General features: G+C 38.3%; 2 protein-coding genes across 2 annotated transcripts; one reads left to right on the top strand and one right to left on the bottom strand.

The window, feature by feature from the left end:
- The first annotated feature begins 2,190 nt into the window (after positions 1 to 2,190).
- On the top strand, positions 2,191 to 8,648 carry LOC103982738 (plant UBX domain-containing protein 7-like). Its single transcript, XM_009399741.3, has 10 exons — positions 2,191 to 2,453; positions 2,651 to 2,757; positions 2,836 to 2,952; positions 4,316 to 4,475; positions 6,690 to 6,767; positions 6,850 to 6,918; positions 7,082 to 7,225; positions 7,394 to 7,496; positions 7,872 to 8,116; positions 8,204 to 8,648. Exons 1-10 carry the CDS (start codon positions 2,352 to 2,354, stop codon positions 8,366 to 8,368), a joined length of 1,290 nt encoding a protein of 429 aa, XP_009398016.2. The 5' UTR covers positions 2,191 to 2,351; the 3' UTR covers positions 8,369 to 8,648.
- A 2,094-nt stretch (positions 8,649 to 10,742) lies between these two features.
- LOC135628872 (probable adenylate kinase 6, chloroplastic) lies at positions 10,743 to 16,464 on the bottom strand. Its single transcript, XM_065135816.1, has 4 exons — positions 16,004 to 16,464; positions 13,005 to 13,145; positions 11,900 to 12,172; positions 10,743 to 11,114 (listed from the first exon to the last, which is right to left on the bottom strand). Exons 1-4 carry the CDS (start codon positions 16,304 to 16,306, stop codon positions 10,971 to 10,973), a joined length of 861 nt encoding a protein of 286 aa, XP_064991888.1. The 5' UTR covers positions 16,307 to 16,464; the 3' UTR covers positions 10,743 to 10,970.
- Positions 16,465 to 16,948: the final 484 nt, after the last annotated feature.

The raw sequence follows: 16,948 nt of genomic DNA, 5'->3' as shown, positions 1-16,948 counted from the left end.
AGGGCACACGTCTAGAGGATTTTTATTATGTGCAGAATGACTATTACACTGAGGTAGAGGCTAATGTTGGGAATAGTCTCTTAGACTACTATTAGACCATAAGATTGTAAATCACAATGTCAAGTATTATAGTTACAAGGTAATGATTTTATAAATGTTGGAGGTTGCCAAATGTCCATTGGATCGTATATGTTGCCTTATGATATAGTGTCATCATTAGTGTCGATGTTGAATTATTATCTCTATTAGACAAGGGTCACCATTATTATCAACATTGTCTTCTTGTTAGCATTGAGTTGCTATCATCGTAGGATAATGATCTAGCTAACATATTATTGAATCGATCATGTGCCAAGCCCCATATATCATTTACCCTTTGTTGTATTTTCACACAAAAAAAGGGACAAAACATAATATTTTGCTAGGAAGGTTGCCGATATGCTGTGAGTAACTTATATTATTTAGTGGTTATTTCAAAGCTAACACTAGATGCATTATCATATGATAGTGGTTTCCAACTAAATTCGTTGGTCTTGGTTCGCTAAAATTTGGGCACGATGTTTCACGATGGATTCAATCATATTATTGGGAAATAAGCAAAAGCTTCGAAATATGGTGTCAAAGTTAACAAGTTCATTCCTTTTAGATGAGGTTTTTCGCATAAAATTTTCGAGCCACATTATTATCTCCTCTCGAGTTCAGCCCTCCAATTATTATGTTGACTTATTGCTTAATTGGATCATGGGTGTATAGGGATGTCTTTACTTTTTGATAGAGGTAACAATTGATGTCCCCATTTAATCAACTCCTTGATGTACTACTCCAAATCATAGTAGTCCTCGAGGTTGTCTATGGTTCCAATAGAATCAATAATAATTTGTCTTGTTTCTCCTCATAGGCTAAGGCCTAATCAAGTAAGATTGTGGTTAAGGCTTTTCGCTCTAAGATCCATTGTTTAGGGTCAATTGAGAAGGATTTACATCCTTATATCTTTTCTTTCATTTTTCCTTTTTTATCATTGGAGATTCAATCATAATGTACGGGTTGACCTTTTGCAATAGCTTCAAGTATTTGACTAATGATTTTTTTGATGATCAACTCAAAAAGTAGGATGGATTTGAGGCTGACACCATTCTTGCTTTCCCAATAAATCTCTTTGTATAGTTAGATTTAACTTTCTTTTGTTGGATTACCATAAAGGAAGTAATGGACTGCTTAGGAGCTTGCATGTTATGAAGTTGAATTTGAACTTCTTCGCTAATTAATAGAAAAAGATATTTGAGTTCAAAAGTGATCGTATATATCATTCTCAAGCTAAGGTGTAGTTGAGAATGATCGACTTATAAGTTTATCGATGGTTTTCTATAGTATCATTTAAGCCATAAAAGTTATGATATAAGTTCAAATACTCATTAACTGTCTCTATCAAATGGATACAGAATCTATGAGAAATTAATTTTTTTTTTTTATATCCTAAGTAAAAAAAAATTATATGTTAGGCTCAAACTTGTTAGATTATTTTTTTATTTAATTTATTCGACTCACATTTTCAACTCCATCTCTCTTCCTTTCCATTAGGATCGAGTAATGGAAAAAAATAAAAAAAAAATTTCCATACAACTATTTCCATTATTTTTCTTAAATTTTCCTTTCCTTTCCTTTCCTTTTTGTTTTTCTTTCCTTTGTGTTAATGATGTTTACCTCTTTAACGTGCAATTTATGTTTAATCGTTTATGACCCGAAGCGTTTACCAAAGTCTTCTTCCCTCTCATCCACCCTATAAAGCAACGAGATCTTTCTTTTGATTTTTCTCACCAAACGTTATCTTCTCATTAGAAATATTCTTTCACGCTCCTGTTTTTGATCATCTTCTCAACACCATCGCCTAAAACAAACGTGAGTTCGGGTTTTCTTTTCTATATATATATATATTATATATATATATATATATATTTATATATATATTTATTTATTTATTTAAAATATATTTTCATTAGATTTCCTACTTAAATCCGAGGCATGATTGATTTATGTTCTAAGCTAAAGATCAAATACACATAAAAAAAAGGAAAAAAAAATTCAAGAACCTAAGAGTTGAATTTTTATTTGTAATATATATATATATATATATTTTCTAATATATATATATATATATTAAAAAAGGTCTCGGTATGCAACACTGGTGTGTACCTCATTAGCCGTAGAGTGAGAGATCCCGTGGAGTGAGAGATCGAGATCAGATCCTAACGAGGGTTTCAGCGTCTCGATCGTCTATCTCTCTCTCTCTCTGTCGAGGAATTTACGCATTGCTTTAACCCTAAGATTTGGAGTTCTTCCCCAGCCCCAGGCAGATGGAGACGGTACCAACGGCGGCGGAGCAGCAGCAGCTGGTGTTGTCCTTCCTCGAGATCGCCGTCGGCCAGACCGCCGCTACCGCGACGCAGTTCCTGCAGGTTCGGTTCCCTGTTGAACACTTGCATTGTCATCCGGCGGATTTCTCGGGTTGTTTCCCGCTCCTGATCCTCCGAAATTGATTTGGTTGCCGTGATAGTCGTTCGATCTGTCCCTTTTGCTTCGCATTAATCTGGATTGGGGTTTTAGGGTCTTTTTTGATAGTAGTCGTCCTTGGTGTGGTGGATAAATTCTCCAGGCAACAAGATGGAGGCTTGATGAAGCTGTTCAACTCTTCTATGTTGGCAATGAGGACGGTGGGGTTGCTTCGTCTGCCTTGCCCCTGCCCATCAATGAACGCCCTAGGTGAGTTGGGAAGGATTCGTCTGGTTTAGTGCAGCTTTTGGACGGAATTAAACTATCGTGTAATCTCTCTTTCTGCAGTGGACAGGTGAATTTTTTTGGCACCACAAGTTCGGTGCCACGCCCTCCAGAGGATGAAATACGTCCGCCATTGCCTGTCAAAAGAGAGACTCTTTATGGGGACATGCCTTTGTTCAGGTGTGGTTCTTGTCATCTCACGTTGTTTCTACAGAAACTAACTAATGCCGTTGTCATCGAACGTTTATTGCTTAGTTCATGAAGCCTTCTTTTAGTTCAATTGTTACCCAAAAATAAAGCCCTGTTTACATTGCAAAGGTGACAAACCAAGATAGCATCAGAAAACCATGAATTTGGTAATGGAGGCTGCATCTGTTGCAGATCCTCCAGCACAATGACTGCTGCTTGGTTCTTTACCTTCCACAAATCGTGTCCTAAACAAAGGATGACTACTGCCTAAATTATTTTTCTTCCATAAATGATCTCCTAGATAAACGATCCACAGAAGAGTTCAAATTTTTCTCTCAATCACTATTAAAACTAGAATGTTATAGACCTGACATTAAAGACAGACTTTAGGATATTTGTCAGTCTTGCAATTAGTTTTCTGAAAATTGTGTGCAGAGTTAACATTTTGAAAGAACATAGTTATAATGGTACTTATAACCAGCTTAAGGCATGAAAAGAAGACTGATTCTCAACTCAGTGGTATGGAAGGCTGATAATGGGTAAGGCTGACCTGGGCTGCTATAAGTTTCAGTCTTACAGGCAACCATCAAGTACATGTCCTTGTTCAGCTACCTTGATGTCTTAAAGGCTTCTTGGCCTTGGCCTAAATGCACAAGTCCTTAGCTATGCATGTTGCAAATTTTGTTACATTTGGAAACTCTTCTAGTATGTAACTTCTCTATTTGTTTCTCTTTTGTTTCTTTGAATTTTAAAACAATAAAAATTAAGAATTGTGAAATACAGGAAAAGAATTTTGCTTGAATATGGAACTCGTTCAATCCATATCTTTGTTAAGTTGGATAAAATGTTTTGGATTTACTGTGATCTGTGCCTGTTTACTCTCTCTCTGTCTCCTTTTTAATGGTGGGAATCACCCTGCAATGAAATTTCTAGTTTTGGAAGTTAGTTTGTGTATAATTGAACAGACATGTTTTTTTGAAACCTGTGCATCGCTGTGAATGCTTTTGATTATGAATTTTCAAACTTCTATCTTTGCATGTATCTCTGAACCTGAAGTTGGCATTTTGGTTCATCTTTTTCCTGCTTTAGCTTGTTTGGCTTGCTTCTTCATCCTATTTCCTGTGAGTTCTTCCCTTGAATTATTATTTGTCCCCTTTATCTCTATTCAATAGATTGCATCACAAAAGATTAAATGTTCAGAAATTTTCTATTCTCAAATTCGGAGTTGCTATTTCTCTTCATGGTCAGTGTCTACTTGATATATGTTTCCTATTCCTGACTCTAATGATGTTATGATGCACATGACTTTAGAGCAGTCTGCCATCTAATGTCCTTTTACTCTGTTCGACTTCAGGCCAGTGGATGCATTTCACAATTTTGATGAGGGGTCAAAACGATCTGCTGTGTGGGAATCAGATGAAAGTGCCCCATCAACATCAAATGGTTCCCGTGATAATCTTGCTTCTCTATATAGTCCACCTTTTGCCTTGATGTACCAAGGGCCATTCGAGCAGGTGCGTGAAATGTGATAGAGTTATTGTGCTTTTTCAGTTAACTAATTATATTTCGTTCGGTAAGTGATTCACGGTTCTAAGAATGAGTCAAACATGGATTAGTTACTTCCTACCGATGTATCTTCGAGAACTAATTTATACATCATATTTTATTAATTTTTTTATGATACCTTCTTGTGGTATAGCTAATTTCATTTTATTTACTGGTGGATCACTTCCTACCACCTAGGGCCTAGGATTTCCTTCATCATATTGATCACTTATGTCAGAAATATATAGATGAATGCACTAGGCATTTGAATTCTTCATTAAGGAGAGGAACATTATAGTTATTATTAATAAGATGTATATGAATGTATAGTAAATAGTGAGTCCAATATGTTAATATTAATAGATGCCTACATGTTAATTATATGGCATTAACATGCAGTAATAATACTATTAACAGGACCTGCATTGGTTCCTTGTGAGTTCCCATGTGTCATCAACAGTCTAGACATTAATACATATCACCTTTGAATGGTGCTTAAGTAGCATGGCAATAGTAGGAATAACTGCCTGCTTGAGCATTGCTATCAATACAAATATCTACATGTGCATCATTGTATCATATCATCATAAGTGACCTGTCATTGCATTAAAGATTTTATGTTAATATTTCACAATAACTTTTACATCAAGTGATAATAAAAAAAATTGTGACTGATGAGAGAAACCTTAAGTGGCCTAAGGGTGTAGTAAAATATAGATAGTGAAAGTGGAATCGGGCTAAAAGATTGGTGGCTATCCTATAATTAGTCTTATTTTGTTTGCTTTTTCTCATTTGCATTGCATGATGAGGATGTTTCACCTATTTTTCGGTTGGTATGGTCATATACTATGTTGTTGCAAAAATGGTCATTGTGAATTTCCTTGATACACGTTGACTTCCATATATCATTCCAGAAACTGTGTCCAGGAAGTAAGACCGTGGACACATTGATCAGAATACCAATACATTACCTCGAGCCAAAAAAAAAAAAGAAAAAGAAGCTTAACGAAGTATATCCAATTTCTGTTGTCATAATGTATTAGTTTGGACTCATGAATGATCCTCTGTATGAATTGATACCAATATGAAGCTGAAAGTTATGAAATTAACATGTCATGACAATTAATGTGATATCATTAACCTTTTAACTAATAATTAGTATTAGTTCACAAAATGCACTAACATGGAAGTAAAAAACAACTTACTGTATTTTACATGACAGTGTGCTCCTCTCTCTCTCTCTCTCTCTCTCTCTCTCTCTCTCTCTCTCTCTCTCTCAAAGTTTTAGTAACTATATTCCACATATGTAGTTTGAGAGTTGGCAGAAGGTTATTTTCTGTCTTCTAGTTGTTATTGACTCCAATTAGTCTCAATACTGCACCTTTAGACTAAATAAAATGGTTTGAAATTGGGACCGCCAAGTGCTTTTATTAGTTTGTACGGTATCCTACCAATGCACAAGCACAGTTATTTATTAAAATTTTTTCCCAGATATATCCATCTTCCGAAAGCAAGCACTTTGATTCCTGTACTTATGATACTCTTGTCTGTATCCATGCAACATTACATTCATAGCGAATGGTGTTATACCAATGGGAAGCTTGTTGAAGTTCACTAAATATCAATAGCCACTTGACATTTAGTTGTAACCTACCTAAGCATAGATGGTACCATGGAGGATCTACTTTTGTTTATTTCTATTTAGTACATAGTCAACAACATGTTGCTTAAGATAAGTGACATGCCAAGGAATCAAGGCACATGTTGTTTCCTTTAGAAGATTCAGTATCCATAATATTTACCTTTCTTCATATACTGAAAAAGCCTCACATTATTTTGAAAGATATGGAATTGTAAATGATTGAATTATGATGCTTTATCAGAAATTTGTATTTGCTGAAACAGTTCATTAGCCACAACAAAGTGAAAACATATTCTCTGTGATCTGTTGAGGTGGATTATTAGCCATTTAAACTTGAGAGGCTTCTTTCAACTGAACTTCTCCCTTTGGTCATGTCAAATAAAGAAGAAAAGAGAGAATCAGAACCTAAGAAGAATGAGATGAGCTTCTTTTAAACATCTTGTTTGGGAAATATGAATTGAAGTTTTGAATGCTGATGGGTTTTTCCTGATGTTATTCTTTCCCATGCATCATTGATTGCACTATTTCATTGTCTGTACAGGCAAAGGTTGAGGCTTCTGTTCAGGGCAAGTGGCTGTTGATGAATATCCAGTCCAATGAAGAATTCAGCTCACATATGGTAATTGTTTCTAGACTTGTACTGTTTTCTATGATTTAAGTTCTACAAGATAGTCACTTTCATATGCTCTTCATGTCCAAAGCTTAACCGTGATACATGGTCGAATGAAGCCATGGCACAAACAATCCATAGCAATTTCATATTCTTTCAGGTTAGTCCATTGTACTTGTGTAAGCATATGCTTGCATAGGCATCTCATTTCTGTGTTTTTTTTTTTTACTAATAAGATTCAGGGCACAGTTATACTCTTTGCTTATTATTTCGATTTTCTACCTGCTTTATGCTTTATGTTGCATTTGTTTTGAGAATCTCAGGTGTTGCATGATACCAGTGAGGGGAAGAAGGTCTGCACCTACTACAACTTGACTACTCTTCCTGCAGTTCTTGTTATCGATCCCATTACTGGACAAAAAATGAGGGGATGGAGTAACATGGTACATCCGGAGCGTCTGTTGGAGGTACTGGAGGCCTAAATGATCCATAATTATGTATTCTTTTGAGTTTTGACTTCATCTGTCAGTCATCTCCTGATGTATGAATATGCTAGTAAACTTCGCCTTCAAATATATTGGATTCAGAGCTAATAATTTGTCTTCTTTGTTATTTGCAATGGCTTTCCTATCTAGGAGTTGCTTCCATTTCTGGACAAAGGACCAAATGAGCATCATGCTATTCTTCCTCAGAAGCGTCCAAGAGTCACCCATAATTCTGCACTCAATAATATACTAGGTAAGTCAGCAGATGTTTAATCCTTAAAACAAATGACTTTTGGATCTAAAATATCTATTTACTGTCATTTTTTCTCTTGATGCACCTAGATCAACTACAGATTCTGACACACAAAGATTTATGAATGTTTCCTGACATGTCATGTGATGAGATGGAAAATTGCAGCATATATAAATAATGCATGCAACTAAGATGGGTGTTGATTTTCCATCAAAAATGGCCAAAGAAAATTTGTGCTTAGTGTAAATGACTGCATTCTTAAATTCCAGTCCACCAGAACTTGGTAATTTGTGCATTACAAGAATACAAGGCACAAGCTATGTAAATTTTTGACTTGGGTTCATCAGAATTCACCATGTTTTTTGTTTGTTTTAGACAAAGAAGTTGAGGATGATGAAGCGCTTATGCGTGCAATAGCAGCTTCACTGGAGGATGGTAAAGGTGCTTCTTGGCCACCTGTAATTGATGAGAAAGATTCCGAAACCAGCTTAAATGGAGAGATGATTTATCCTCCTCTTCCCGAAGAACCAAAAAGTAGCAGAGAACTTTGTAAAATTGCGATCCGTCTCCCTGATGGACGTAGAATCCGGAGAAATTTCCTTCCAACTGACTCGACAAAGGTAGTAGATCTAATCAGAAATTCGTGTCCTTGCTTCCACAGCTATCTGTTTACAAGGTTGACATGAATCTTGCCTGTCCCCATGCAGCTTTTATGGTCTCTGTGCTCCTCACAGTTGGCGGATGGACAAAAGGGACCTTTCCACTTTGCCGAAGCCATTCCTGGTACGTTGAAGAGCCTGGAATATGCAAACAACTTAACTTTTGAAGAAGCAGGCTTATCAAATAAGATGATCACCCTAATTTTGGATTGATATAGTGAGATCAGTGGCACAAGGCCAGTAACTTGCCAAGGGTTTCAGTTGTCCGAGACGAAAGCGTTTTTTTCTTTGCTTTTTTGGCTCTTCTTGCAGCTTAAATAGTCTGTACAGGCGAAATGTTTGAATTGCTTAAACATAAACAACTAGTTTATGTTTCGTCCAACTCGATTGGATGCCGTATCGGCACAAACTGTAAATTGCTAATTTATCATTTTGTGCAGCATTAGAGAAGAATCGAAGCCCCAAAAGTGTTAACAATGTCTGCTACTCTTATGTTAGCGAATTGTTCTTATGATTTGGCAAGATGTGTCGGAGGATGAGACGTTGTTAGGTTATCAATTGGGGTGTTTTGACTGCACCACTTGTGGTGGATCCGTTTCAGCCGTCGTTTAGCTCAGCAGCATCTGCATCTTCCACGAAGAGTTGGATTCAAATGAATGAACCCTATCGAACTCATCAGCCTCATCATGCCGTTGGAAGGTCAATCAACTAATTAAAGCTCGCGGATTCATGAGCAAGACATCGTCCACGGATGCACCAATGCTTGCACGCCACCTGGACCTGCCACCTGGATCCGGACACCGGCGTGGACGTAGTGCTCGCTGCGTAAACACTCCGAACACACTTCAATGCTCAGAAGGCCACTATGACTGCGCCACGTGGGCGTGTCGGCGGCCCGTCCTTTCCGTTAATAAAGCGCATTCGGCAACTGCGACGGTGAACCGCCCCTGTTCCGTTCGAGGCCAAACGATTCATCGTCTTAATCGTCCCCGTCCCTCCTCTTCCTCCCCCTTACTGGCTTCTCTCTTTACCCAACGATCGAGCAAAGAAACCCTCTTCCTCTCTTCCCCATTCCATGGTCCCGATTCTTGATCGGCTTTGCGGCCCCGATTGCTCAGTCGTCGGTGTTGGATTTTCTTCCCCTCCGACTGCTTAATCAATCGAGAGCTCGTTGTGCCTCCCGGTCCACGTCAAGTGCCTGAGCCCGAGGCTCCTCTGTCGGAGGACTCCCGCCGCCACACCCAAGGCCGATCTTTGCCTGGAGGAGCTTTTTTCGGAGTCCGGCAAGAGATTCCGGCTACGTAGGGTTCGTTCCCTTCCCTCCTTTCTTGTTCTTCTCGCCTTCTAGTGGCTTTTCTTTACATTTGGCGTGAAAGGGTGCTAATCACAGATTAGCTGTAGTTAGTTTAGTATTCCGTTCCGATCTGTACAGAAACATTTAACTGTCGACTCTACTGACGTGTAGAAATTATGTTAAAATAAATAAAAAAATATTTTTATAGTCGCTATCTTTACCATTTAAAGATATTAATTTTATAACTTCAAACTTCTTATCCCGCTGGACAACCTATCCAATGTTAGCATTCTCATCTCGTATGATATCTTATTTCTCTCACTTTTCTATGCTCTCGGACAACCTACCCAATAGTCATATCATTGGCTATTCTCATATCATCCCATTTCTCATACTTTGCTAATCTCGTCTTCGACTTTATTATCCTTTCAAACAACCTCCCAAACGATTACTTTGTTATTTTTGCCTTTAGCTTCACTATCCTCCTCGACGACATACCCAACAACGACGAAAGTAGTGTGCGCAAGACCTTTCGTCGTGTGCGCAAGACCAATGGCTCTTTACTGATCATGGCATTCTAAAGATTTGGGTGCCGCCTTTGATCTTTATGAAACCCAAGGACAAGGGTGATAAGTAATAGTGATTGTAAAACTATCTTTTTATTTTTTTTATATTATTTTCGTATGTAACAAGATATGTAGTATGTTTTGTTAATAGAGTCAAGAAAAAATATGATTTAATATTTCATTTCATTAGTATAGAAATATTAATATAATTTTTTAAAATATAGAAACTGAAATACTAAATATCGCTAACTACATGTTATAATCTATAATTAACCTGATTCAAAGGTACAATTGAAAAGATTTATGCTTGCTATTGATTCCTATATACTTAATAAAAGGTTATGGATTTTGCACGAAAATATTCATATACATTGCATTATTCTCGTTATATCCTAAGTGCATTTTTAATGGTGCTGAAGTATGATTAATTTGCTGGATTAAAGGATTTATAGAGGAATCAATTTTCTGGTTCTTGAAATAGACAACACAGGAAGATTGTATTCTGACCGAAGTTTAATTGAAATTATACACGATTCATTACGAGGCGCCATTATGATCCATGTGATATAAGATGCTTAAATCAAAGTTGATGAATAGTACCTCCATCTAGTTGACATCCATGAATCGATTTAATATGTGAGAAAACTGAGTTTGAAGATAGACGTGTGTGACGGTGGAGAAATGCTGGGGTGTATTGGGCACGTTGAAGAAAGAATATAACTCATCCTGCACACCATAACTGTAGACCTTTTAACATAATAATCAGTATGGGCAAGTTGAAATCATTCTGTTCTATTGCTTGAGAACCAAATCCTCCATGGGATTATTAAGCAAGTTGACACCCTCCTTTTTTTGTTCTGGCAGGGTTAGTTTGAACTCTTATTCGGAAAAAAATCGAGCTTGGTAGTATGCATTTACACTACACAGGCGACGGATCTGCAACCTCCGTTTATAATCACGCGGCTGCTGATTGCTTTTCATTATGGTCATCAAGATTCAGAGCCCGCAATAGCTTCGGCCAAGACTCGGGAATTCCTCCAGGCAAATCGAACTCTAAGAGCTTCCCACGGATGCGGTAAAACTCTTCCACTGGTTGACTCTGCATAAACAGACCATTATTTAGATCAAAGAACATCACAAACAGATAAAAAGATAAAAAAAACTTATCAATACAGCATGTCTTATTGTGCCGATTGATTTCATCAATTATCCAATTCACATGAAAAGAAGCTATATTTTATGACAAGACTGGTTCCAAGGTACAAAGGATAATAGATCAAATTCTGCATTTGAACTCTTTTGACCTTAGAATTTTGTTTGTAACTGAAAAAAGGAATAGAACTATTGGCTAAAACTTGATAAATGGATGAGATTAGAAAAGCTTCATGTTAGTTGAATAATGCAAGTATCATTAATTGCATCATAACAAGAAAACTACTAATGAAAACATCGTTTGATGAAACAAATATCGTCTTGGTTCATATTCTCTACACGTCAGCTGAGACAGTCACAAAATTGATCTAGATAAAGTCCTCTCTGTTCTGGCGAGTGCCTTCTGACATCATGTATTGTATTTATAGTCTGGTCGAAAACAACAAATAGTATTATACACTATTCTAGACACTATTGGTCAAATTCTCAACAGCTGGAACAGATTGCCGCATTATGGTTAAATTATCTTCCCAAGTGTACCGCTTTGTCTATGACACTATTGCAAATGCTCTTGATACATTCAATTACAAAGAAGTTTTGGAGAGTGGAATAGTGATAAGGATCTTCCTGAACCAAAAACATGCTATGATGCATTAATAGAGTTCTGTGAGATCCAAACGAATCAACAAATTTTGGAAATTGAGTTGGCAAATCAAGTACTTTATGCATTACCAATTCATGGTATAAACGGAGTCGTTCCTTCACCACCTCTTCAGTGTCATCCGCTCTGGTAATGAGTTTTGACATGCAATGTTCAGGAGGTAGAAGTGGGGGCATAGCAATACCTGGCCTGCCATTCTCACCCTTGATATCAATGGAGGCAACATTAAAGTTGCCTCCACACTGGCTGCAAATTCTTCTCCCGAGACACTTAGCGAGCAGTACATCTTCTCTGAGCTTTAAGTTGACAACCAGCTCAATTTCTGTTACTCCATCTAGTATTTCCTGCCATATCAGGCAAATTGATGATGAGCAAAAGAATTACAAGATGCAGCATGATATGAATTCAAGCCACTATTGCTCAATGACTAATATAGTTCCCCCAAGCGAAACATACCAGACCTGTTATCTGAAAACCAGAGGTTTATTAGGTAGTGCCAATGTTTTTTTTTTTCTTTTTAACTGAGCACGGGTTAGCTAGAAAATTAATCAAGTTATCTCCAAATTCATAGATGTCCAATCTGAGAACTATTCGCAGTTGGGTTGAAAATCACTAGGATTATAAAGGAAAGACATACTTTTCAATTAAGAGTTATCTTTTTATCTTTCTCAAACTTAATTTGGTTTTGTATTTACTCCAATTCCTTACACAAAAAATCAAGTACATGGCACCATGGGGCATGGACAATTAAAAGAAAGCAAAAGTGCTGAAAAAACTCAGGGAAAGAAGCGCGCGATACCATTTTAACGCAACATCAACTGGAGCCAAATGCTAGGCAAGTTATGGTAAAGAGGGCCTCTCTATAAACCTGGAAGGCTAGTCAACTAACGGAAGGATATATGTTACCTGCTGCAGTTTAAGCTCATGCAAACAAAGAGACACTCAGGATACACCTATGCCTGAGAACACCCTAGAAGAAGAGGAAATAAAGATGCATTCTGAAACATTAAATGGAAAATGTATCTATGAAGTTAAACAAAAAGACTGAGCACTGCAACTAAAGTTTCAGAAGAAACAGCATTTCATAAGCAGAATAGGTACCATACTAGTGAAAACAACACAAAACCTTCTAGAACAAAGTGAGATAGTGTGTGGACTATAATATCATTCACTCACTGCTTGTCTTCTTGTCCGTGGGAAACCATCAAGAATAAATCCTGATTCACCCTTAGCCACTCCATCTTCAAGACGCTTGGATAACAGATCGATGATGATCTCATCAGACACTAAGTGTCCTCGATTTACAATTTCTGTGAGCTACAGAGTCAGATTTAGATTGTGTAAGCACAACATTAAATTGATGATGTTTTGTTAGAGAACAGATATCTGTTCACCTAGTGCAACATGAAGCAAGTATAAGAATGTCAATAATTAGGAAAGCCATTACAATGTGCAAAGCAATCATCAATTACCACAAAATTATCTATATATTCTTTTTACTGTAAACCATATTTTTTGGCTTAATTTGGAGAATATTCTATAACTAAAAAAAAAATCACTTTATTTCTGCAACAAAAAATTGATAATCTGGGATGTTTTACCTCACTAAAGTTTTAGAGTGCAATATGGAAGACAGGGCCATAAATTTAATAAGTCCACAAACAAGTTCAGCTCATTTTACTTCTAATTTCCAAGAAATTATCAACTAACAAGCTTGCAGTAGCTGAAATACTGTGACATATACAGCTTCCATATGCCAAAACTCAGAAATAATTAAAGCTGATAATTTCTTAACCTCTAATCACTTAATATGATTTTGATAGATCACAAGAAATCTACAAAATAGGTTTCTCAACATCCTGCACAAACTATGCATACTTGAGCAGCATTATCATCACCATTATCATTTCCCCCACAAACGTATTTCCCACATGAATTTGAAGATAATATTTTTTTGATAGTAATTTGTAGATAATATTATTTTAGTTGAAGCAACCATATATTTACTAGGAATCAGGCTGCTTCATGCCTTCTAAAAAGAAATTTTCTCACTTTATAGTTTGTTCATCCTTCATTATGATACATAACAGAATCATAAAACGCATTAGAAAATAATATTATTATTCACACCAAACTTTTGTTCCTCGTATCTTCAATTGTCAGCTTTCCAGGTCATCATCCCAACAATATGGGGTTACTGAACCATGTCATCCGATATATGTCTTCGGACACTTGTTTTTCAAGAAATTTAATGACTGAGAATGTATTTTGCATGAGTTTAATCTCTAGACTGTCACACGAGGACAAGTGCTCCATTCTAGGTACAGCCTTTAATAGAAATGGAAGAATAATTAGGTCATGCACAAGTATTGAACAAACTATTCCAGAGGAAAAAAAAAATGCAAAACTTTTGGAATGCAGTGTTCCTCCATAACTTTCCTCATAAAACAAAACAATCAACCATGACCGATCATACACATATGAATCTGTCATTCATGATGTCCTAGTGACCAGTTACCTCTAGTTTTCCCATCAAAAGAGTTTAATTCAGCATCCTCTTTGGAATGCGGTGATCCTCCATAGAATTCCTCATAAAACAAAACAATCAACCATGAACGATGATACACATATGAATCCATCATTCATGATGTCCTAGTGACCAGTTACCTCTAGTTTTCCCATCAGAAGTGTTTAATTCAGTATCACTATTATAACCAAGGTGATAAGGGACCATTTAGTCAATCAGCCAATGGTATAGCTCGTAGGCTAGCGAGGAATTGTCCACTTTGGGCGATGGGCGTACATGCACTATTTTGCCCTTTTAGAGCTCGTGAGCTCCAAAATGTGCCTCTGAGGGTAAGGGAGACCCGATTGACTTATGAAAACTTGGTTCCCATACTCCTCAACCAATGTGAGATTAAATGACCTTATCAATGCTCCCTCCGTAGGAGAGCCAAGAGCTCATAGCCGAGATACACGGCTCAGGAGCGAGTTTACTCGTCCGAGGTGCAGGCCTTTGACCCTCCTTCTAGCAGCAATCTGATAAGGGATCATTTGGTCGATCGGGCATTGGTGCAGCCCATTGGCTCACGAGGAATTGTTTACTTTGGGCGATAGGCGTATCTACACGGTTTTGCCCTTTCAGAGCTCGTGAGCTCCTACTGATATTGGTTGAGGAGTATAGGAACCAAGGGCTCATAAGTCCACCGGGTCTCCCTTACCCTCAGAAACGCCTTTTGGAGCTCACGAGCTTCGAAAGGATAAAATCGTGCGGGTATGCTCATCGCCCAAAGCGGACAATTCTTTACGAGCCTACGGGCCACACGAATGGCCGATCGACCAAATGATCCCTTATCAGATTGGCGCTAGAAGGAGTGCCCGAGGCCTGCACCTCGACCGAGCAAACCCGCTCCCGAGCCGTGCATCTTGGCTCCCCTATGGAGGGAGCACTGATGAGGCCATTTAGTCTCACATTGGTTGAAGAGTATGAGAACCAAGGGCTCATAAGTCCATTGGATCTCCCTTACCCTTAGAGGCGCCTTTTGGAGCTCACGAGCTCTGAAAGGACAAAACCATACAAGTATGCCCATCGCTCAAAGCGGCCAATTCCTCGCGAGCCTAAGGGCAACACCAATGGTTGGCCGACCAATTGATCCCTTATCACAAGACATCTTCAACACATACAGATTAGTCCAAAAAAAAGCCTCCGAACAAGGTTGGCTTCATGACATGATCTTATCAATTTCTTAGTAACAAGAAACATTAATTTTCACTTTACTCCCCTAAATATTATCCTACCCTCTTGAGTCCAACTTTAATATTTTTTTACTTATTTAATTTCTTTTATCTAAATTTGTATTCTAGGTTTCATAAGAGGCTAGAAGGAACAAAGTAGAAATAAGAGGAAATAAGTCGTGCTCTTCTCTGTTTCTCGTTTCTTAAGCCAAATATCATGCTGGAGAAATAGTAATACTCCCCCAAATCGAGCTCTACGAATCAATACCAGAATCCTCTTCTTCCTTTCGATTGACGAAGTAATGACGCCGAAGCCAATTCAACCGCATCCTTCATCTCATCAGTCAAACTCAGATCCACCATGATTTCGGTGATCCGACCAAAGGATCAGCACAAAAATGAAATCATTGGCCAAGAAAGGGTTTCCCAAGGGACCTTACCTGTTTGGAGAGAGGACTCGTGGCTGCGAGCTCGTCACGAACGAGATCGCCAGTGGCGATGTGGGGCACGCCGAGGAGCCGAGAGAGGCGGCTCGCGTAGGTCCCCTTCCCGACGCCCGGGCAGCCCAGGAACACCCACTGCACGTTCCGGCTCCCGGGATCCCTCCTCGGCGCCACCCCCTTTCGGGCCTGGCTCGCCGGGAACGAGAAGCCCGATTCCGCTGCCACAGACGAGATCCACCTCCCCGCCGTGCGCGTATTGACGGCGGCGTTTCCTCTCAGCAGGCCGCGCAGGGCCGTCATCTCGCCAGAGAAGAGAGGAGACCGCTCCGATCCCCCTTCGATTGCAGCGTCTGCGGTGATTTTGGTACGAAGGCAGAGAAGTTTGGAGGGCGAGGAGGAAAGCACGTTGGAGGCAGAGGCGATCACGGACGAGAACGACGGTAATTGAAGCGAGCACACGAGAGAAAGAAATAGGCCACGTGGGAATTGGGAAATGCCGTAACGCCATGGTTAGATATTTTTTTGTGCGTATATATAATAATAATAACAACAAATTTCTCAAGAAAACACAGAAATTCTCAGAAAACCTAAAGCCTAAAATTTAAAATATATATAAAATAAATAAAATAAGAAGAATTAAGTGTATGTAGATATATATTAAAAAGGAAATGGTATCTTGACGCCCACGGAAAAGAACGTGACCCAGTTCTGGAGTCAATTATTGGTGTGGTCAATGGGGAATGGATCAACTACGTGGAGAAGCTGAGATCATTCATGCCACGAAACGTGGTTCCCGATTGATGGATGCCTTTGTCATTCGCACGATATTTTTTATGGACATCGTTGAGATCCGTGCGAAGAATCACATGAGAGGTTTCCTGTGGGGTCCTATCTGGACACGTACAATATTACCCCTATTAGTCATCATGTGTGTGCCACGTC

This window comes from Musa acuminata, chromosome BXJ3-1 (assembly GCF_036884655.1).
Source record: "Musa acuminata AAA Group cultivar baxijiao chromosome BXJ3-1, Cavendish_Baxijiao_AAA, whole genome shotgun sequence".
NCBI classification, from domain to species: domain Eukaryota; kingdom Viridiplantae; phylum Streptophyta; class Magnoliopsida; order Zingiberales; family Musaceae; genus Musa; species Musa acuminata.
Note: the sequence above shows the minus strand (reverse complement) of the source record. Positions and strands in the feature narration are given on the sequence as shown.